At 47.2% G+C, this 24159-nt stretch overlaps 1 protein-coding gene across 1 annotated transcript in view; it reads left to right on the top strand.

The window, feature by feature from the left end:
* The window catches only part of ARL5A (ARF like GTPase 5A), a 218428-nt gene that overhangs the window by 170309 nt on the left and 23960 nt on the right, over positions 1–24159 (top strand). Inside the window, exon 5 of the mRNA XM_078681746.1 lies at positions 20577–20728. Coding sequence (XP_078537872.1) covers positions 20577–20728 — 152 coding nt within the window. The remainder of the gene's footprint in view (positions 1–20576; positions 20729–24159) is intronic.

Genomic DNA, 24159 nt, shown 5'->3' on the forward strand with positions numbered 1-24159 from the left:
ACCCTCTGTGTTGCTTCTCGCTACCCATGTGCTGCGTCATAGCACTGAGGGCCACTAAGTGGGTGACCGCTGAGTGGCTATCTGCTTTGCTGTTGCTTTGGAGGGAAAGGTGATCTCTGAAACATACTTTGTTTAGGTAGATAATCCGGTGCTTAAAAAACTGCTATGACCTGGCCGAAAAGGAATGTCTTGAGCGCCTTCAGGCACATTCCCCATCGGAAAGACTGTCACTATAGCACTGGCTAGGGGCGTTCCATTGTTTGATATTTGCCCGGATCCTACAAGGGCATCTGTTCACACCATCACCAGATAGTACTGTCTTGACAGTCAAGTCCACAGGGTGGCAATTCCACCCCACGCCCAGTCCTGCAGGAATCTGCGATTAGAAGAATCCATCAAAGAAACATTTTACCTAACCTCACAGGCTTATTTCCTCTGTGCTCTCTGGTCTGTAAATTGGACATTTAGGGTTCTAGAAAGGTATCCAGTTAGATTTCATACAGGGCCACTGTAGCAGACTGACCCAATGTGTTGAGTGGCTAAGAAAAACAGACAGTGCTCAAGGGTGGTGCCTAAATAGGGCTCTGAGTTGTATTTTATGTAGGCAGTGTGGTTACCACAGAGTCAGGTGGCATCACCTATCTGCCTGTGGCAGAAATGACTAAAAACGTTCCGGATACAGTCTTGTGTGTGTGTCTGTATTCGAAAGGTGAGGAATCTGGAGTTTGAGTATCTACAAGTAACTGCATTAGTGAAGGTAAATTACTTTTTCTTTTACTCCACAGTAAAAACAAAAGCGATATGTTCGAGGCATGTGGGCTGCTAAATTCATATCTTTTGCATAGATCGCCGCCTAGTGTTGGGTCCGGATGATCGCACATTGTTGTCCTGGAAGAGTCTTCGAAGTATCCTGAGATAGGTGGCTCCTCCCCTGGACTACAGTGCGCATGGGCATCGGCTCCATCCCCAGATTGTTTTTTTCCGCCATTGGGTTCGGATGCGGTCTCGACGTCTCTCTGTCGGAACCGAGAAAACTCGCTTCTTTAAGGCCAAAAGGCCTTCGTTTCATTACGTCGGTATTGTTTGCGTACGGTCTCGAGTTCTTCCGTCTCTTTGAGTCGGAATCTGCGGAGTCGTATCACTCTTCGGACATCGAGGCCTTCTCATCGCAGCACGACCACAACTTTTCAACATGGAGCGGAGCCCGTTTAAATACTGTCCCGTCTGTGGGTCCAAATACCCACATATCGACGTGCACCCGGTCTGTAACAAATGCCTCTCGCCAGACCATAACGAGGACAACTGCATGGCCTGCTCCAGATTCAGGTCGAAGAAGACGCTCAAGCTTCGGCGCGCGGTGCGCCTCGAGGCCCGGCAGGCGGCCCCGGCACCAGATAACATCTTCGGCGACCCGGAAGAAGAGGGCATAGGCCATCATCTTGAAATCTCACCGCCCGCGACGGAGGTCGAGGCCGATCCCGAAGACAACGACGGGGTCGTGGATCAAGACCTTGAATACGTCGACGAGGTAGGGGACGCCGAAGAAGTTTATGGGGCCGCGGAAGATAGCTCAGGGGATGAGCTATGCCCCGAAAGTTACGCGGATCAGGCTCGGGTCACGGGATCGCCACTCGGCCTTACCCAAGACCCTGCACCGCAAGCCACGGCCCCGCCTTCAGGCCCGGCCACGGACATACTTGCTACGCAGCCCGTATCGAAACCGAAACTGAAAGCATCAGTATCGACTACGCCTAAAATGGCCGACCCGAAATCGAAACCGAAACTACCGGATTCGAGTGCACCTAAGATGGCGGTCGTTCCACCAAAAACACCAAAGCCTGCTACCTCATCGGCTCCGTCGGCCTCCGGTCCACAGAAGTCGAAGAAAACTGTCGATTCGACAGTGCCGAAGTCATCGGCGGAGGAGGCATCCTCTAAGAAGGTCGTCCGGCACGGGTCGACCGGGGCGACGCTGGCAAAGTCCACAAAAGTCGCCGACAAGCATTCAGTGCCGACTGGGACGCCGTTAGTCGGACGCATGATTGAGACGGAGTCTGCAAAATCCCACGGATCGAAGAGCGGAGGCTCAACACATAGGTCCAAAGACTCTGTGTCTACGGATGCAGCATCGACGTCTAAGATTCAAAAGGGACCACAAGACGTCGGAACCGAAGGCAAGGTGAGAGCTTCCTCGTCGGCGCCAAGTGCCGCTGTGAGTGACGCATCTCTCATCGCTACTTCACTCCAAAGAATTCGGGATAAGGCCTCTGCGACGTCGGCTCCGGCGCCGTCGCACCAGAAGCCGATGGAAATGCCTGCGAAGCCTGCTGGCAAGCTTCTATTCATTCTGCCGCCGAAGGAGGCACCAAAGGCCTTTGCGCCAAAGACGGCGCCAAAGACATCGGACTCTTCCACGTCTACTGGAATATTGGGTCGACAACTCGACTCAGGAGACGATTCTGAGCGTTTTATCGACGCGGACACGGGCAAGTTGACCCTTTACAAGCGGAAGATCACTTCCCAACCAGTGGACTCCTATGTTATCCCACTGAAGAAGAAAAGGCCTGCACAGGACGTTCCAGCCCTGGTTAAACCTATCCAGCCTCCTCCTAGAAGGAGTCCAACACCTTCCCCCGACCACTCTGGGGGAGAGGACTATGGACAAGATGACCAGTACACTTTCCCCATCAATGACCCCGATGCACAACAGGATTCCTATGACGACATAGGTGACCAGGGAATCCAACATGTGGGGCAAGACCCACAGCCTTTCAGTGCACGTGCATCCCCAACAGAGGACTCTGCAGGATTTCATGCACTCATTGAACGGGCAGCTGCTAATCATGATGTGGACATGCATGCTGACCCAGTGGAGGAAGATTTTCTATTTGACACTTTTTCAGTCTCTGAAAGGACAGTCAAGACACTTCTTATGCTCAAAGGTGTCCTTAAGCATGCTGCGGAAATCTTTAAAGAGCCTACCAGGGCAAGAGTGGTCAATCCACGCATCGAGAAGAAATACAGACCAGCACCTGCAGACCCTGCATACATTCGGGGACAGTTGCCACTAGACTCTCTTGTAGTCGCAAATGCCCGCAAACGGGCAAACTCCCAGACAACGGGTGAAGCTCCTCCCCCAGACAAGGAGTCTAAAGTGCTTGAGGCAGGGGGCAAAGGAGTAGCTGCGCAGGCTGCCAATTTCTGGCGTATTGCGAACACACAGGCGCTATTGGCACGTTATGATAGGGCGCATTACGACACCCTAGAGCAACTTTTACAACACCTGCCTACGCAGTTTCAAGAGGGTACCAAACTGCTTATAGAGGAGGGAAAACTCACCTCCAACGCAGCAATAAAGTGTGCACTTGATGCCGCAGACACAGCAGCTAGGGCTATTAACACTAGCGTCATGCTAAGACGACAAGCGTGGCTACGCATATCAGGGTTTAAACCAGACATTCAAACAACCATACTCAACCAGCCCGTCAATCCTGATAGACTGTTTGGTCCTGATGTTGACACCACCCTCGAAAAGATTAAGAAAGACAACGAAACAGCTATGGGGGCCCTTCAGTCACAACAATTCCGGGGCAACACTTTTCGTCGCTCAGGTGCACGTGGAGTCACCCGAGGTCAGATGGGTCAACAATCACAGTTCAATAGAGGTGGAGCACAGTCCTCGTACCCCAAGCAGAATAAAGGGGGTTATCGAGGAAACAGCACCAGAGGACGTGGCAGAGGAAACAACAACTCCCGTTCCTCTGCCCCAAACAAACAGTGACTCTCTGTCACTGCCCCCGACCATTTAACACCTGTCGGGGGGAGACTCCAGCAGTTCCTGCCAGTCTGGACAAACATCACCACAGACAGGTGGGTACGACAACTTGTCCAGTACGGTTATTGTCTAGAGTTAAAGTCCACTCCACCCAACATTCCACCAAGGCAACGGCCTATGTCCGCAGAGCACTTGCACTTATTGCAGCAAGAAGTAGTGGTGATGCTGCAAAAAGGCGCAATCGAGCTAGTGCCAGTGGAGGAGGAAGGCACAGGGGTCTATTCCCTGTACTTCCTTATTCCAAAGAAGGACGGATCTCTCAGACCCATTCTAGATCTGCGTCCCCTCAACCTGTATATACTATCAGAACATTTCCATATGCTTATACTGCAACAGATTCTTCCCTTGCTGAACCAAGGGGACTTCTTGGCAACCGTAGACCTCAAGGATGCTTATTTCCACATACCACTACACCCGTCCCACAGAAAGTATCTCAGGTTCACTATCCAAGGCAGGCATTATCAGTTCAAAGTCCTACCCTTCGGAGTGACCACCGCCCCAAGAGTGTTTACCAAGTGTCTGGCGACGGTAGCGGCGCACCTCAGGAGGCAGAACATCCATGTCTACCCCTACCTAGACGACTGGCTCGTTCAAGCCAAGTCGGAACAACAGTGCGCCGCGGACATGTCGACTACCATTCACCTCCTTCACAATCTGGGCTTCTCGCTGAACTACCCAAAGTCGCACCTTCAACCAGCACATGTGCGGCAGTTTCTGGGTGCGACGATAAATACCCTGACTGCCATGGCTCAGCCAAACAAGGTCAGGATAGACAGCATGCAGTCTCTAATCCAAAGGTTCAGACCACAATACTCGCTTCCAGAGAGAGTGTTCATGCAGTTGATTGGCATGATGGCCTCCTGCATCTTTATAGTCCCTCACGCAAGGTTACATATGCGTCCGCTCCAGGAGTGCTTAGCAAATCAGTGGACACAGGCTCAGGGACAATTGACAGACCTAGTGTTGGTTACCAGTCGGGCGTACAACTCTCTGCATTGGTGGAATCCACACAACCTTTGCAAGGGCCGACTGTTCCAAGAGCCAGTGCCACAGATTATCCTGACAACGGACGCATCTCTCCAGGGATGGGGAGCTCATCTGCTCACTTATACAGTGCAGGGACTATGGACGACGCAGCAACAGAAGATGCACATCAACTATCTGGAACTGATGGCAATCTTCATGGCGCTCAAGTCCTTCAATGTACATCTGTGCAACAAGGTAGTGTTAGTCCGGACGGACAACATGACAGCGATGTACTACATTCAAAAGCAGGGAGGCACCCACTCGCCGCAGCTGTCTCATCTGGCTCCGAGCATGTGGAAGTGGGCCATTCAGAGGAACATTTTCCTCATGGCAGAACACCTCCCGGGCAAGGACAATCAGATGGCGGATCTGCTCAGCAGATACAGCCATCAAATGCACGAGTGGGAGTTACATCCATCAGTACTCCGCCCGTACTTCCAGCAGTGGGGTCATCCGGAGATAGACCTGTTTGCCACAAACGAAAACGCAAAATGCCAACACTTTGCCGCCAGGTTCCCTCACCCACAGTCGCAGGGGAATGCGATATGGATGAACTGGTCAGGCAAATTTCCGTACGCTTTTCCACCAGCACCTCTGATACCGCTGGTGGCAAGAAAACTAAGGCAGCACTCGATGACACTCATCCTAGTTGCTCCAACGTGGGCACGCCAAGCATGGTACACCACGTTTCTGGAACTCTCGGTGGTGCCGCATCAAACACTGCGCCTAACGCCCAGGCTTTTGACGCAGAACCATGGAGACATTCAGCATCCAGATCCGCAACAGCTCAACCTGGCGATCTGGCTCCTGAAGTCCTAGAGTTTGGCTACCTTCACCTACCTCTAGAATGCATGGACATCATCAAGGAGGCAAGGAAGCCGACTACCAGAGCATGCTATGCTGCAAAATGGAAGCGTTTCGTCCTTCACTGTACAGCCAATAACATAAACCCGCTAGATGCATCTATCCCTAACATCATTTGCTATCTGTTACATCTTTACAAGTGCAATCTAGCCTACACTTCCATTCGGATACATCTATCCGCCATAGCAGCTTATCTTCAGAACAGGCAACATCTCTCTGTCTTCAGAGTGCCTGCCATTAAAGCCTTCCTTGAAGGTCTGAAACGAGTCATTCCCCCAAGAACACCGCCAGCTCCGGTGTGGAACCTCAATGTGGTCCTCACCAGGCTGATGGGACCACCTTTTGAGCCACTGCACTCGTGTGAACTCCAGTTCCTAACATGGAAAGTGGCTTTCCTTATTGCTATCACTTCACTGAGACGTGTCAGTGAGCTGCAAGCGCTCACAATCCAAGAACCATTCATACAAATTCATCCAAATAGGGTGGTACTACGTACTAACCCCAAATTCCTTCCGAAGGTGGTGTCACAGTTTCATCTCAACCAAACTATTGACTTGCCTGCATTCTTCCAAAACCCACAAACGGTGGCGGAAAAAATGCTCCATACTTTGGACGTTAGGAGGGCGTTGATGTACTATATTGATAGGACACAACACTTTAGGAAAACAAAACAACTTTTTGTTGCCTTCTCGCCACAGCACAAGGGCAACCCTATTTCCAAAGCAGGAATAGCCAGATGGATTGTTAAGTGCATCCAAATCTGCTATCAAAAGGCTAAACGCACCTTAACAATACCCCCAAGGGCGCACTCCACACGCAAATTGGGGGCATCCATGGCTTTCCTGGGGAACATTCCTTTAGAAGACATTTGCAGAGCAGCCACATGGGTTACACCACATACCTTTACAAAACACTACTGTGTTGATGTGCATTCCAAGCAGCAAGCAGCTGTTGGACAGGCTGTTCTCAAGACACTTTTTCAGGTTTCTGCAGCTGGCACGGGCAACCGCCGCTAATGGAGGGACTGCTATATATTCTATGCAAAAGATATGAATTTAGCAGCCCACATGCCTCGAACTGAATATGCTACTTACAAGTATGCATCTGTTCTTGGCATGTAGGGCTGCTAACATTCATATCGCCCACCCTCCTCCCCGGTGCCTGTCGCAGCTGCAGACATACTCTTGCATTCAATCATTAGCATGGACATCCTTTACACTTTTCACTCCATCTCTGCCACAATGGCTAAAAACAATCTGGGGATGGAGCCGATGCCCATGCGCACTGTAGTCCAGGGGAGGAGCCACCTATCTCAGGATACTTCGAAGACTCTTCCAGGACAACAATGTGCGATCATCCGGACCCAACACTAGGCGGCGATCTATGCAAAAGATATGAATGTTAGCAGCCCTACATGCCAAGAACAGATGCATACTTGTAAGTAGCATATTCAATTTGTTGGGACTTTTCAATATATTGTGTTCTAGCTACATTAGTTCTCCTAAATTAATAATATTTTTTTGTTTTTTATGTTTTTGTGTGCTGTCCTAGTATATCTGAGCTTGCTCTTTTTCTGCCTCCTTCGTTGAACGCCTCTGCATTCGATTAAAGTTTGCAAAATATGAGAAATATATTTTTAATGTGTGAAGAAACAAGTTTACACTAACCATACAAAATTCATTCTTCTCTCAATAACATTATTAGGCATATTACTTTATCCATTAGATAAGTCACTTTTGTGTTGTTGATCACTGGTCATAAAAGCAATACACCATAAGGAATAGTTTTGAGGTTGTCAGGCTCCGTACTATCAGGCTGTATATCTCCAGTGTTACTGAATTATTCTGTATTACTTGAGCCTCATTTCCAATAAGGGAACAGGTGTAGGTATGCATACTTTATTACAAGTCATGGGCTGTTAAAAAAAAATTGTCATCACTGATGAAGGGTCGGAATACACAAGTTTTGGTGTTTAAACATTTGTCGTGTGAGATTAAAAACCCAGGGTAAATAACCCCCAATACACTGCACAATTCCCCTACTTCTCTAATCCACCCATACTACATTTACTGGAGGATTTCTAGATATGAATTCATATTAAGCATTAGGCATTGCTAATTGCCTTGACTCTTGTATAGTTAGAATTTTTTCCCAAGAATCAGTAGCTCGTAACACAGGCATAGCAGCTGCACCATATGTGCAAGTGTCCTTGACATCAATAAGAGGTTTCTGACAGCTGACAGCATCAGTAGTGCAAGTTGTGCTGACACAAAAGCACACACATTTACATGATTTCTCAAACGTAGAAGAGATAGAACAGATGCTGCATGTAAAGCAGCACTACCTGGTTCACTATGTGCAATTTGGTTGACATCTGTGTGAGTAGAGAGGAGGGTGACTTAATGAGTGATCTCCTGGTACAGAGAAGACCCATACTAACAGTTCTCTGAAGTAGGCACTTTGTAGCCTGAGCTGAGTGTAACTTTCACCATACTAACAGTTCTCTGAAGTAGGTACATTGCAGCCTGAGCTGCGTGTAACTTTCAGGCTCTTATCCTGGTTAAATGGCTCAGTGCTCTAATGCTATTATTTAAGGGATAGTTTTGTAACCTGCAGGTTACAAGTTCCAGTCTGGGTGAAGCCATGCAAAGAATTATATGCTGGATGCAAATAGTTTCATATAACCTGCAATTCATCATTTTGAACTCTTATATGTTTTAGCCTAAGTAAGTAAAAGCAATTCGGTTCAGAAAAACAGTTCAGTTATTGTGGGCTGTTCAGTGCCATAACTGTGAACACACAAAAACAGCTGCCTCCTTGCTTACATCCATCCACACACACACACACACACACCCTCTACATACTTCATATTAAGAAATTGAGACTGTAAGATGCTTTCCTATCTTGGTTTATATCTTAGCAGCTTGTGAGGTGACCTGCACAGCTCCCTTGAAGGCTGCAGCTTAGCACATCACAATTAGAGTATATGTTAGTTCAACTGCATAACTCAACAGCATAACTTGCCAGTATGTGTACTTGCCTAGGCACAACACATCAGGAATTCAGGTGGATTCAGAGGAACCGGAGTGGAAGCACTTGTTTGATGAAAAATAACTGTCACAAGCAGAACCTGGCTGCCGGTTTGTGTCCCTGTCACCCTCCTCTTACCTTGCCGTGTCTCTAATCCTCACTCCTCTTTCCCTCCTCCACTCTCTCTCTACTTTTCCTGCTCCTACTCCCCCATTCCCCGGAATATCTCCCCTTGCCTGCTTTCACCACCTAGCCCCCTGTCCTTTTGTGCCCTTTGACTAAGCACTCCTTCTCCCCTTTTTGTGGAAAGATCCAAGTTATATACACTGGAGTCTCAGAATACCCGCTGAGAGAGTCCACAGCGCCAAGGGAGCCACTCACAATTGAGGTATGGTATGGCACCCCTTGCCAAAGCACTCCCTCTCCCCTTTTTGGGGAAGGATCCAGTAAATAAGTCTTGGAGTCTCAGAGACCCTCTGAGAGAGTCCACTGCGCTTAGGGAGCCTCTCGCAACAGAGATGTGGAAATGATACCACTCCCCCTGGGATCACAGCTTCTGGACTTTGGGCGCAGCTTTGACTTGCCTACCGGTTTGTGTCCCTGTCACCCTCCCCCCTCCTCTTGCCATGCCGTGTCTCTAACCCTCCCCTCCCCTTTCCCTCCTCCACTCTCTGTCTACTATCCCGGCTTTTACCACCCTCCACTCCCCCGAAGATCACCCCTTGACAGCTTTTTCCCCTACCTATATGTTCCTTTCTGTTTGTCTCAGCCTTACTTGTAACTAAAATTGCCTTGCTCTAATAACTGTGTAACCTTTGTAAAGCTGTAACCTGCAATTTATTGTCTGATACCCATGTAAAGCGCTCTGATACCTCCGGGTCTAGCCAGCGCTATATAAAACCTTTTAAATAAATAAATAAATAAAATAAATAAATATATGCCAGTTCTGTGCACTAATGGCCAGCAATGCGCAGGCGGAGAAATAGGAAGGCAGCAAATGGAACATGGAGTGGCTTCGGCAAACTCCTGCACCACAAATGAGCATGATAAACTGCTGTGCCAAGCTCCTCCCCACCCCATGTTGGTAGACACATGCCGCTGCATGCTCACAAGCCCATAAATGATTTGGGTCTGGCCCTCGGCAGCAAACCTGGGGCACACTCAAGGTTGTGCAACACCATTTGACATGTGGTCTCCATTCCTGACAAAAATCGCCGACACCTACAGAGAGCCCCCTTTCCTTGTTCATTTGGTCCTCTTTCAAGTCAGCATTGACCTTTTTTGGTTGGTGCATCTCCTCATCTCACATCAACTTGTAATTCTAAATCTCCTCTTCAGATATTTTCCCCATTAGCCCCCTCTCCCCTTACCAGATGCCAGTGAGCAGCATGCCAGGCTGCCACTACCACGCTAGATTTCACAAGCACCCTAGTCTTCTGACCAGCGGCACACCCTCCCATGACTATCTGCGATTTGCAGTGAAAGACATAGCAGCACTAATTATGACTGAAGATGGATAATGCGTCTGCCTCTACTGACCTCTCAATTGGATCACTGATCTGCGTGTTCTTGGAGACCCTCTTGCATTTAGCTTTTGTTTTCCCTTCTTCCAATCATTGTGGTGATCCTGAGTGGTAGAATGCTCCTGCACCGCTTTCTCTAATGTGGTGTAATGCTTTGACTCTCCACCTGAATGCTTAATGTACTAAGGGACGGGAGTCTAATCAAGTTTGTGGAGGGTAGATCCCTTGTCTCTCCCTAGAGATTTCACTGATTTAACAGTGATGCTGTGGGGCCTTAACTGAACATCTTCAGTGGTGGATCCTTGGCTTTTTATATTGACTATACTGTTGTCTCCCGTGTCTCCCGTGTCCCCAGAGCTTCTTGATCACGGGCAACCAGGCCAGGAGATTGGTGCTGAGGTCAGGTGTGCCTTGCATCAGTCTGTGATGACTTGCCCTTGACCCAGGGGATGCTTTTAAGAGGAGAGATAGGGGTTTGGGAAACCCAATCTTCACCTTTCACCCAAGAGTGGGGCAGGCTTCCATGTGCTATCTTAAGATAAATAGGAAGGGATTGGCAATAGGTGAACCCCCACAGTGTGGCTAAGCTCTTATGACTGTCTACAGAATGCATGCTTTATCTATGTTGCCATAGGTTCTAGCACAGTGGTGGCAGTGACAATGCCTCACATCCGTGGAAGATTTGAGCCAGTGCTGGCTACCACTCTTCTCTCCAATCTAATTGCTGAGTAACACCTGTGACTGTGGGTCCCTTCCTTGCTGCTGGCCACCCATATTCAGCAAGACAGACCGAGGTGTCAACATACCATCTGGTCTGGACAAAGATGCAACAGCCCTGATTTGATTCAGTTGTCTGCACAGGGATTAATGCTTGACCCTGAGCACCCATCAATATTTTTCATCCCCACCTGCTGTGTAGTCAGTAACCCTGTGACCTCACCAGCTTAAAGTGTGGAGTGACTCTCTGCTTGTGGGTATGTCACGGTGTTGCTCAAATCCAAAACCATCACATCACGGTACTCTCCAAAGATCCACAACCCCAGCTACAGCTGAAATGTGAGTATCCAGGAGGAAGTAGGTGATTTGCAGATTCTTATATCGGGGTTAATCCTCTATGTGGCAAAGGAAGAAATTGTGAAGGTAACCAGGAAATGCCTGATCACATCTCAGTATTCCACTATGTCAACCAAGTCCAATCTGGCCAAAAGGAGCATTGAAGTAGTTACCACCTTCTGTAATGAGAATATTATCTAATAATAGGTTCCCACTCAAAATTTTATTTTAAGATTAGAAACATCCAACATGACCAAAGTTCATGTGTGGAAGCAGTCCATATCCTGGGACTGAGTGGTCCAGATTTGGACAACAAGGGTCAGTCTTTGGGTACCTGGGGCTTTCTGGAATCCAAAGCCTTGGCATTGTAGAAAATACCTCTCCAGCAGAAACAAGGAAGAAACATCACTGTGCATGTGAACTTGAATAGTACTTGAACATTACTTTGTCCTTTCACTCATGTGGCACGTTTTTACTGCTTGAATAGTTTCTTTTATGCATCAGTATGTTAGAAGCTCTTCCCTCACTATGGGCTCTATAATTAGTGGTAGGATGCAGTGTAAACTTTGGGCTATTAGTGTAGCTCCATTTGGACAGCACGTAAAGGGAAAGGTTGATGAATACTTATCTGTAAATGCTTTACGTTTTGATATTCAACTGGCTCACCCCTTTATTTCCTACGGGGTATAGCCTAATTTACTTGGGGATATATTATCCACTTGTTTCAGCTATTTATTGGAATATCCAGTATTCTACCTCACCTCTCGTGGGTACTATTTAGGGTTGGTAATCAGAAATTACATGATTTAAATGTATGTTCCTGTACTTACAGGGTCTGTTTTCTGAACATTTAAGTTAGTGTTAATGATAATCAGCTGGACCAGGCTAGAAAAATTCCCTGGTTAAACTATGTTAGAAAACAACTAAATGACTTGAACCAACCAGAGTTTTATGTTAAGCCAGAGTCCATGTGTTCCATATCCAGAAAAGACCTGCAAATCACTTGAACCAACCAGAGTTTTATGTTAAGCCAGAGTCCATGTGTTCCATATCCAGAAAAGACCTGAAAATGTTATGCTTGAACCATTTCGAGTCCCTTAGAATTGCAGTGGAAATTAATAAAATATCTGTGATCCAGCACCAATTGACCCTGGCTAGCAATCGCATCCAACCCTACCTAGTCTGGTGTTTAGGGGATATGATAGATACATCTTGACTAGGTTTAGGTTTGATAGCTTCCATTACTTGGTACCATTTCCAGCTGTAAATGACTGGTCCAGGGATCTTTGCCTCTGCCCATGCGATAATCTTTCTTTACAAACAGCATTGCACGTGATCCTTTTTTGTAAATTTTATGCTATGGAACATGCAAGATGGATTTCGCCCTATTTGAAGCAGGGAGCATGGCGGCAAAGCCGTCCGGCTTTCCTATACTTACAAATACTGGATAATGTGTATTACATTGGTATTATGACTGCCTTTTTAAAAAGTATTCTGAGGAAAAGGAAATCTATAACTTGCTAGTTTCTTTAAAAAAAACACCAAATCAAATTATGCACTGATGGGACTGCTGTTTATTCATGGAATATTTTTTAAACTGTATATTCTGTATGAATTTGTCTTTTTAACTGTTGCCTTTATGATTTTATCAATTTTCTAAAATCGAATAAAGCATTTTCTTTTTCTGATAATCAGTTGTTGATGCTGACATTGTACTCCTTCTGCAAGAGGCACACCAATTATGAGTTGCACCCATGATTTTCTATTGAAGATGTCTGCTTCTGAAGTATCCTTACTCTTTCTTTCTCAAGAATGTGGGAATGGTGATGTTAGTTGGAATATAATGTTGAACATAGGGAAACAGAGTACAGATTTCTTGGTTTACCAGGTTCTCAGAGTTTGAAGTCTGCCTCAGTGGTCACCACATTTTCCCTACATGAGACAAAATACTTTTTCCAACAAACCTTTCAAAAAAGGTCTGAATTCAAAGATGTTCCTCTCTAGCATGTTTCTGGTAACTGTGCAGAGATTGATCTCTTATATTTTGGTTTAAAATAAGTAAGCCTGGGCGGAGTTTGCGGAACTCCGCGAAGTGCAAAAAAACCTTCGCTCTGCAGAGCTCCGTGAGCGGCAGAGTTCCATAGATAAATACAGTTTGCAGTGATTTTCAGTTCCAGGTGCTTATCCGCACTGTGCAATCATCACGAACGGCACCAAGCACAGCACAAGCGGGCGCTGCTTCTTGTCTGCCACTCAAGTAGATTTTTACTTGAGCGGCAGCTTTCTCAACGCGATCGGATAGTTTCTCAACGTGAGCGGTCGCGAGCATACTCGACCACTCTCAATGAGAAATCTGACCGCCCTCGTTGAGAAATCTCTCCGAGAGGTTGATTTTCCACGCTCGTGCTTGCCAACTTGATGTTGACAATCACGCACGAGGAAAAATCTTGCCGGGAGGTTGATTTTCCTCACTCGCGCTCGCCAACTTGATGTTTACTAACGTGAGCGAGTCTGCGAACTCTCCGTAATGCGGAGTTCGGAAAACTCCACAAACTCCGCGAGCAGAGCGGTGTTCACCGCCCAGACTTAGTTTAGAGATCGGGTTCCAAAATATAAAAACAAGGATTTCACTGATTTATACAAATCGGTTCAATTAGGAATCTAACTGTTAAATGTATCCAAATTTCTTAATACTCACATTTCATCCTCCATTAAATCCCCTAGGATTTTTCATTGCCGTTTTTTGCCCTTCAAGGTTCATATCAAGAAAAACTGCATGCATTGTTGATTCAGCTCAACTTTGAAATTCTGGTCGAGAAGGCAAGCACTCGCCTTGTCAAACATTGCTCACTGCTCTAGTTCTGACCGATTCCAATCCAAATATTTCTTAGCAAAGTAGCTCTGCTAATCATCTGCTTAAAAAAATTCAAGCACCTCTCCCTATGAAAACATTTATCTACACGGCACTCTAGTTTACCTGTCTGCTTTGTCTCTAAGTTTACCATATGTGGTAGTCGGTCACCTCTAGCAACATATCTCTGGCCAAACTTGAAATCCAGAAGACTTGTACTGAACACACACCAACATACTTTCAGCATACAGACCAAGACTCTAGAATGTCCTGCATTTGCACCTGAGACTTGCTTCCTCAGTACTGAAATTCAGGAGAGGTATCAAAATCCCCCTCTTCATAACTTTCCCACCATCCTAGGCTGTTTCCCTTTCTTCTTCACACCACTCATTGCTTCTTTTCGTCCGTATTTGTAGCATTTGTTGTTATGTTTTAAAATGGTAAATGTTCTGCAAGTCTTGTTTGTACTTTACTGGCTACGTATCATGTTAATTTGTAAACAATTCTGCCACTGTTTGGGGATAGGCTAGGTGTGCGATTTTTAAATGCCGTGTTTGTGATGAGGCTGTTGATCCCTGCATCTTTCACCTCATTCGAACAAGCACAGATATTTATATTCTTTATTAAAATGCTAAATACTGTATTTTTGTAGCGTGTAATGCAAACTATCCTAGCTGTTGTAACAGAAAGTTTCAATTCAATTAAGAACACAGAGGCAAGCATTATGCTGTTCTTTCGTCACTTTATTAACAGTAGCCATTTAGAGAACAACATAAGACTTAATTTCCTATAAATCAACCTTAGGGAAAAAGTCAACAGTTCAGCAATAGGCAATGTCCAATCTGTTGAGGCAAAGGCTCCTTAGTAGTCCCTTGTTGTTGTTGCCGCCTCTTCTTTCTTCCTGCAACTGCATACGGATAATGGCATCTTAATTCCTGTTTTGACCCATCAGATCCTAGAGGAAAATGAACAGAGATGTTTGAAACTGGAACCTAAATGTTCCTCACATAACAGATCCAACAGACATCCGCATTGTTACAGTAATCAACGAGAACCATACACTTGTAACTATCAAAGCAAGTAAGGTATACCCTCCTTAATGTAAATCTTTCTCATTCTAGGGAGGGAGAATACAATGACAAGTGGGTTAATACTCGCCTCCATGTCCTTAAAAGAATTTAAACTTTGTTACGATAGCTAGGACATTTTTCATTCTGTGTCCGGACCGGAGGCGAGGATTACGCTGATTTGAAGCTTATCAAGAACTAGCAAAACAATACGAGGGAGTGGTTTGAAATAAAAGCTCTTAACACCTTGGCTGCTAGAGCTATTTTCCTCCTGCGCTGGGCCATAATGGAAATGGGTGTGTTCATGACGAGCTCAGCTCGTCATGAGCACATGAGCGGTGTACCTCATGACGAGCTGAGCTCGTCATGAGCACGGAAGGGGTTAAAGGTCGAATCTGAACACCAGTCCACTGCATTGAGGATCTCCTCTAGGCGGGCCCCAAGGGAGAACGCCTTCAGTGCCATAGCTCCTCTCGCCGAGTGAGCTCCAAACATCTTGGTATCAATGCCAGCTTCCTGCATGGCCCACCGGACCCATCTGGCTATGGTAGATGAAGAGACCGCCATGAAAGGTTACCTTAAGGCGATCAGCATTTGCCTCTCTCCATCGGGGCGCATGTCCATCCTCATAGCTTCAGAACTCTTTATACACCACACAACATACAGCTTTTGGAAATCTGGACAGAAGGATAATTAACTAGTCTAAAATTATGTTTTGTAGGCCTTGAAATATGGAAAGTGACCCCCCTCTGGGGGGAATACTCTACCCGTTCTGCCTAGTGCTCTGACATTTGAGACACGCTTGCATGAAACCAGTCATCGAAGAGTAGCTAACTTGGCCGATAGCTCCTTCCGGGGGTGGTATTTATTGGAGTTCTTATAAGTTAAGAACCTTGTTTACTACCTACAAAATAGAGTAGCTGGGTTTGTAAGGAAGAGAAAGGGGAATGCCTCGCTAGAGCTTTTGCACCAAATGGTGCTCCCTCACCGTATGATTACCGACCAGTGACGGACTAGCTGAGATCGACTTGAAGCTATTGATGGATCTATATGCAAGTCCCTCTGATGCCAAAGAAGCAAGGAAATTCAAGATGTGGACGTTTTCTGCCCCCACGGGATCCAAACATCGATGACACCAGCCCAACCATCAAGCCCAAGCTGATCTATAAAGCTTGATGGTGCTATCTGCCATGCCTTGCAAAGGAGGAACACAGCCGGTCTCGAAAGATCTGGGACTTTCCAACGTTCCCTGTAGTCCTCCATTCCATAAGAGGCTGAGAACCTCCAGCACTAGATGATGGGGATTCCCCTCCAGGTCCTTGAGGAGATCTGGAATGAGGGATAGAAGAATTGGAAAATCCCCCAAAAATTCCAGAAGACCTGGATACCTGACTTGCAATTTTGAAGTCAGTGTCACTTGGACGATATCTGTCTCCTCTCTTCTTACTTGAGCTGAGAGGTGTATGCTTGTCACATACGGGGGAAGGCATAACCTCGCTCCCATTGCCAGTTGTGGAGGAAAGTGTCTGTGGCACCAACTGAAATAGTTCAGGAGTTGGTGGTTCAGGTGGGATAGAAAGAGATTCACTGTGAATGGGCCCAATCTGTTTTAGAGGGCTTGGAACACCAATGAATATAAACACCAGAGGCTCACATCTTAAAGGTGGCATGAGTGCCAACCAGCTACTTGACTGGCTTCCCCCAGTAGATGTTCTGCCAACACAGAGATCAGGCTCTCCAGGTAGTAGTCCTAGAAATTGCGGGCCAGATCAGACAGATTCTTGGATCGAGTACCTCCGAGGGGGTTTATACAGTGAAATGCTGCTACATTGTACCTCTTGTGGATGAGACAGCACTGTGCTCTGTCCAGCACCGGACCACGAACGATCCTGCCAAGAGTTCAAGGCAATTGATGTGCATGGATCTTTTTTGATAATGCCATTTTCCTTCTGTGGAGAAATCCCCACATCTCACCCCCAGCCCGAGCCTCTGGCGTCAGACGGTATGACCAGTTCCGGAAGGGAGCCAAATATCTCCTGACCCTTTAATATGAGCCAGCCGCCATTGAATCTCCTCTCGAGTTTCTTCCAACAAGGGAACCATCTGGGAGTATTTGAGACCCTTCCTGAGATGAAAGGCTTTCAACTGTTGGTGGGCATGATAATGAAGGGGCTGCGCAAAAAGAGACTGGATGGAGGACGACAGAACCTCCACCACCCTTGTTATCTAGCGAAGGGAGGTGAAAGGTTTGGTCTCCAGATGGTGCAGTTTGTGTTTGATCTTGGTCATCTTCCGGTTGGGAGGACTAAGGGTGGCTCCGTGCAAGTCCACCACAAAACCCAGGAACACCAGCGACTGAAAGGGTACAAGAACAGACTTCTGTAGATTTATGATGAAACCAAGGGACTCCAGGAGAGTGACTACCGTCTGGAGATGCAGCAAGAGGTTCCGAGGGCATTAATCCATAAGGAGAATGTCATCTAAATAGATGAGGAGATGAACACCACAGGCCCTTAGGAACTTTTCCCCTGGGTGATTTACCTTGGTGAAGGACCACATGACCATCGATCGACCAAAAGGGAGAGTGGGGAACTCTAATGTATCCCCCACCTTTGAAACTGGAGGAAGTGGCGGTGGGGAGGGAAGATCGCAATGGTTAGGTAGACGTCCATGAGATCTGCACGCACCATCCAATCTTTGGGGAGGACATCCCGTAACAGATGGATATCCTCCATCTTGAAGTGGTGGTAAAGCAACCACTTGTTAAATTCCTTCAGGTTGATCATTGGCCTTTGGCCGCCATCCCATTTGTCCAGTGCAAAAAGATTGCTTAAAAAGCCCCTGGACGAGAGGAGATATGCACTATTGCCCCTTTGCGGAGTAGCTCAGATACGTCTATATCCACTAGGTCAGCATTTGCAAGAGAGAAAACCATGGGAATAGGGGGCTTTTCCTGGAAAGGGAGCATAGAACTCTATGTGGAATCCTTCTATTGTCTCAAGGACCCATGCATCGGAGATAAGGACCTCCAAAGTGTGAACGAAACCCTGAAGTCTGCTCACCAGACGGTGCTGAGGAAAAGGATGAATACTCACCTTGAGTGGCTCGTTGGTTGCAACCTCCTCTTTGCCCTCTAGCACCCCGGTGATGGGGGTAGCCTTTGATGGGATAAAAGATTCCGAACTTTGAGGCGTCCTGATACTGTCCCCTCCTGGTGCCATATTCTCTGCCAGAGGATGGGTGTTGGGCACAGCCAGCCGAATGCCCCCTGCTTCAGCCAGCCCCATCAAAACCTGGGCTTTGTCCACATAATTAAAGGTTTGCACATACCCGAATCCCAGATGAACGGTTCACCGAAGAACCCCTCCTTGGGCACTGGGGCCTGCCTCAGATGTGGCGAGGTCCCCAAATATGAGGTCACACTTGATGAGGATGGAACAGCGCCTCTCCATATAGATGGCGCAGTTTGCTTTACCCAGGAAAATAATGGCCCGTAGGTCCCTAATGGACAGGACCTCAGGGGAAATCAGAGTCCCAGAAGGCTTGTTATCTTACGCTATATCTAAGATAAGGGTCAAGGGGCCTGAGATATCGAAGAGATCCCTCTACCAAGCCCGCCAGGACCGGTTGATCCCCTTCTTGGGATCGTGCATGCACTTCTCCAGGAAGGTAGCCATGCGCTGTTCGACGTTTGGTGCGAGTGCCACTTTGTCCCCCAGAGATGGATGTGGGCATTCCGCCCACAGGCAGTTGATGATCTCCCTATCCAGCAGTTTATGAAGCCACCCCACAGCGTAGGAAGTGATCTTATCTGCGGGGGCCCATTTTGAGGAGAGGGGGTGCATTAAGTGCTCTGGGTCCAGCATATCCGTGGAAGCCTGGGGGGCATCACCATTTGGCACATCTTATGCGGTCTTATACTCCGCATCCGAGCCGGAAGGTGAATCTGAACCCTGTGGGGGTGTGGGCAGGCAGAAGGGGAAAGAGGTCCACAAAGGTTGTGTCCCCGAAGACCCGGGTCCTGGGGGGGGGGGGCCAGAGACCAACGCGGAGTGTGGATCATGAAGGCCCGCTTTAGCCTGTCAAATGCTTCTAGATCGATGCCTGATGCAGGGTTCCTCTTGCACTTGTGGAGTCGTGTGGATGAATAGGCCCTCCCGGAGGTATAAGAGGCATAAGCCCTAGAGTTTCTTCCCTCACAGGTAGGGGTTTAAAGTAGCATGCTGCAATAGTTGCCTCTTCAGGGGGCTACCTCCTGCAAGACCACTTTTTGAATAAAAGTGTCCACGTCCCCACAGAAGTAGTGCAATAGAGCATTCCTGACAAGGTTGAGAAAGGGGTAAGGTTACCAATCACATTGAACAATGGGGCAGACACAGGCAAGAGTATAAATGCTGGAATCTCCAGCCAGTAATTGTTTAAAAAGAATTTCTTTTTTTTAACAAGTTTGGGATCTCCCAGCCCAGTAATGCAGCCCAGAGCCCATAACGGGGGGCTAGGCCCTGCAGGACACACACACACCAACAAAACTACACTGGGTAATTAGATTTGCTTGGGCCTGTGTCTGATCATTTAAATGAATAGAAATACACTAAGCTCTGAGAATAACGACCCTTTTGAGGGAACAATTGCTCCAGGTGCATGTGGCACAAAGACACAGAAGCAGATAACCCGGGCTGCCATGCTGGTTCAGGAGAATAGAAGTTGTGTGCCAGCGAGATACGCTGAGCATGTGAATTAGTTGCGGATTCGCTTAGTGGTCATAGGACCACATCGCAATGGCCCCAGGTGCCGAAGCACGTTCTCAGTAGTGACAGCAACCACGGAGGAGTGACTAGATTTCCCACAGCATAGCAAATTAATAAAACTCTACACATGGCCTTATTCATTCATTACCGTCCTAATCTGTGTTATTCTGTGCCAAGAGGCCGGAGGCTGCTGAAACGGAGGAGGAGAAGGAGGAGAAGGAGGAGGAGGAGGAGGAGGAGGAGGAGGAGGAGGAGGAGGAGGACTGTGTCCCTAAGGGTTATGGGAAATGAAGTATTTTGTTGTTCTCTATATGACTGCTGTTAATAAAGTAAAGAAAGAATAGCTTAATTCTTGACCTCTGGTCCTGACAAAGAATACATACATTTTAACAAGGATTGACACATTTTTCACTTGCCCTTGTATAGGTGTGCCTTCACAGCAAAAAATGTTTGCAACAATGTGGAAGTGTTCACATGGTGGAGAAGTATATTCCCTATATTTGAAAACCTTTGTTTTCTGCAAAGAAAAAATGTGTCCCTTTAAGACAACCTCTTTGTATAATAAATATATTTTTGCAGGACCTGAAAAAAGCAGGTTTGCTGGTTTTTGCAAACAAACAAGATGTGAAAGAATGCATGACTGTAGCTGAAATCTCTCAGTATCTAAAGCTAACTTCGGTTAAAGATCATCAGTGGCACATACAGGCCTGCTGCGCCCTTACTGGGGAAGGGTAAGATCTTGGTTTTCTTACATACCTTTTGATTTATATTATTTAGTTCACGTAAAATGCAACTTATTCAAAAGTAAATTGTCTGTGAGCCTTTGCCTAGGACATCTTCTACAATTGTTTTTGCTTTTATGATTTTGCTCAGAATTATATTTCTTTAGTTTATGTTTATTTACAATAAATCCTACTTTATGTTTGTCTTGAATAAGTATCAGTTATTCTGCAAGACAGAAAATCATCAGTGTTCTCTTCAAATATCGAATTTTTAAGTGTTTCAGCTGTTCCTCGTCGTAGAAGCTTCCCTGGTGTCGCACAATATCTGTCAGAATTTTAGAACAGGATGACCGAGCAGCAAATACTATTCAGTTTGTGTCATTCGCATCTCCAAATGTATTCCACTTATGCCAGGGTTGTCATTTTTCTTCCTGTACCTCAAAGAAGTGTTGATCCAGAGCTCCCTCACTAATAACCGTTTCCTCGATATCCAGGATGTGTGGTGGCATGCCTTTATACAAATACCTTTTGATTTCAGGTTATGGTTTCTTAGAAGAAGAACCCTAACTTCCTCTTAGTTTAATTGGACTAGGTCCAAACTTCATTTGAGGGAACCTGGTCTACGAGGAAGTGTCATTAGCAAAACAAAAAGTTCATACTATCTTTCTTCAGACATTGTTTTCTACAAAGGAACAACATATGTCAGATTAATTTCAGCCTATCCACGCAAAAGGCTTTAACACAGGGATCTCCAACATTTTCTGTAACAAAAGCTACTCATGTTCAATGAAAATCATCCCGAGCTACTAATACTAGTGATGTAAAAGTGAGCACCCCATCCTGGTGTCAGTAGTGATAACATTGGTGCATTAGACAGCGTTTCCAGCAGTAATGTAAAAAAGGCTTTGAGAATTTGAACTGAAATATTACATAGGTAGTACATACAAACCATAGCTGCAATACACCGGTCACCAAGGTATAAATGGGAGTAATACCTCTCTCTAATTCCAATAATAGCTTTAAGCACATTTTGAAAATGCACCTTTTTTCTGCAGACATCCGCTCGAGTTGTGTAAAAACATACACACATTTTTGTTTTGCATACATGCTTCATTTTAGTATACTTGTAATATTTCAACCAAGCAAAAGCTTGGGTAGTCGTAGGATAGGCTGCACACAAAAGAGCTTCTCACAGGTATCTGGAGAGCTACTGGTTGGAGACACCTGCTCTAACAGGTAGCCATAACAAATCTCTTTCCCAAATCATTGCACAGCATCAAAGCTTTTTGCTATGCCCATATGGAAATGAGAGAACGCCTCTTGAAATTACATCTGCACTACATGAATACTGGCGATCTCTGTATTACAGAAGGGTCCGCGCAAACATCTGTGGCCCTTTCTTTTTTTTTTTTTTAAATATGTTTATTGCGGAAAACATAGAGAACATGAACAGGCAAAACCTCCCAAGCATTGAGAGGTAAAATTAGCAATATGCAACATTCAGGATTGTACACAGCCTCGTGGCCCACATCCCGGAGGCCGGGCGGCGTAATGTCAGTGAATGGCACAGATATAATCATAGTCGTTTGCATACTGTACACGTGCATCTCCAGTGTCCGCTGGCTTTCACGTATTTCCCCTCCTACGTCCTCCATGGAGCCCTACTCCCATCCCTCTGGATAGATACATTTTGTAATAAAAACACAGTCCAACACACAACAAACGAACCCCCCCCCCCCCATACGTGGCATCAGTAATAGAGTACGTGCTATAGCCAGGTCATCCATTCAAGGCCCAATAAGGTGCAGACATCACATTTATTAGCGATCCTCTGGGAATCCAGACAAATCACAGGGTTATACGATAGGGAACATTAGTGCGCGCCCAACAGGGCATTACTCCGGACCAGGTCCCTCCATCTCGCCTCCCACCGCCTCCCCCTCGGATCCAGACCCCTCAGGGGTGAACAATTCGGCACTAGTGGCATCCGAGTCATCATCCGGCAACCCCTCTGCACACATCAACCTCCAAGCTAGCAAGTCTTCCTGGAGCCTTTCATCGCGGCGCGTGCGCTGCATATGCGTCTCCTCAGCCAGGGACCACTCCCTAACATCTTTAAGCCACAGGGAGACCTCGGGGGCCCTCCGCCCCATCCAAATAATGGCCACCCGCCGCCTTGCTAACACCAGTAACCACTGTAGAAACTTGTAAGACAAATTCCTCCGTTTAGGCTTGGACACCAGGGCCAAGAGACAATGAAGCGGATCCAGGGCAATCCGGAGGCTCGTGACACGGCCAATATGGTCCACCACCTCGCTCCAAAAGCTACCGACCTGCGGACACTCCCAAGCCAGATGGAAGAATCCAGCTCTCTCCGCCCAACACCTAGGACAGCTGTCCTACCTATCCACCGAGATGCGATTCAAGGAGACTGGGGCCATGTATGTGCGATGCACAAAATTAAAGTGGATCAACTTGAACCGTGCATTACACAAGACTTTCCGGGTCAGGAGCCCAATACGTTTGCGCTGTCCCGGCTCCAGAGTCATCCCCAGGTCCGCTTCCCAGGCCGCCCAGGACGGTGCGATCTGCGGGGTCGAATCCCGTCGCATGGCCGAGTACAATAAAGAGATCAGCCGCTTCCCTCTCCCACAGGAAAGGAGGATATTGAGGGTGTGAGTCAGTGGAGGCGCCTCTGGGAACTGAGGCCAGGTCGTCCGTGCCACCTCCTGGAGTCCCCTGTAGTGCATGTATTGTCCCCTGCTCAGGTCAAAGGCCTCCGTGGCTCGCTGAAAAGACACGAAGGAGTCATCTGGGTACAGGTCCGCCAGAGTCTCACATCCGCCGTCTCGCCATTCCCGGAAGGACACATTTGCCTCCATCCGCAGCACCGGGGCCAAGATCCACACCGGCAGCTCCCTATGAAAGGGGGCCCGCCACAAAACTTTCTCCACAAATCGCTGCCAGACTCCCGCTGCGTGGCGCACCACATAGGGCAGGTCCTCGTCCGCTCCCCTTCCCTGCATCAAAGCCACTCGTAAAGTCTTCTTGTCCGCCCTGCCTGCCAGTAGCTGCAGCTCCCAGTTATCTGTATCCGCGAACCACCTCGCGGCGGGTAGGAGCTGCGCTGCATAATAATAAAGGTCAAACCTGGGGGCCTCCAGGCCTCCCTCCTCCCAGCTCCGGACCACAGTATGTAGGGCAACTCTACTACGCCCGCCCGCCCAGAGTAGAGATGTGAGCAGCGAGTTGAGCGTTCGAAAAATTCGCGGGGGGAGCGGGCATAGGATATTTTGCAGGATGTACAACATCCTGGGCAACATCACCATCTTAGCAACCGCTAACCGCCCCATAAGGGAGAGAGGAAGTGTATTCCAGAAGGACACAGACTGGTGCAGGGAGCGGAGCACCCATTCAGCATTGCGGGCCAGCAGGAGGTC

Source organism: Lissotriton helveticus, chromosome 3_1 (genome assembly GCF_964261635.1).
Source record: "Lissotriton helveticus chromosome 3_1, aLisHel1.1, whole genome shotgun sequence".
NCBI classification, from domain to species: Eukaryota; Metazoa; Chordata; class Amphibia; order Caudata; family Salamandridae; genus Lissotriton; species Lissotriton helveticus.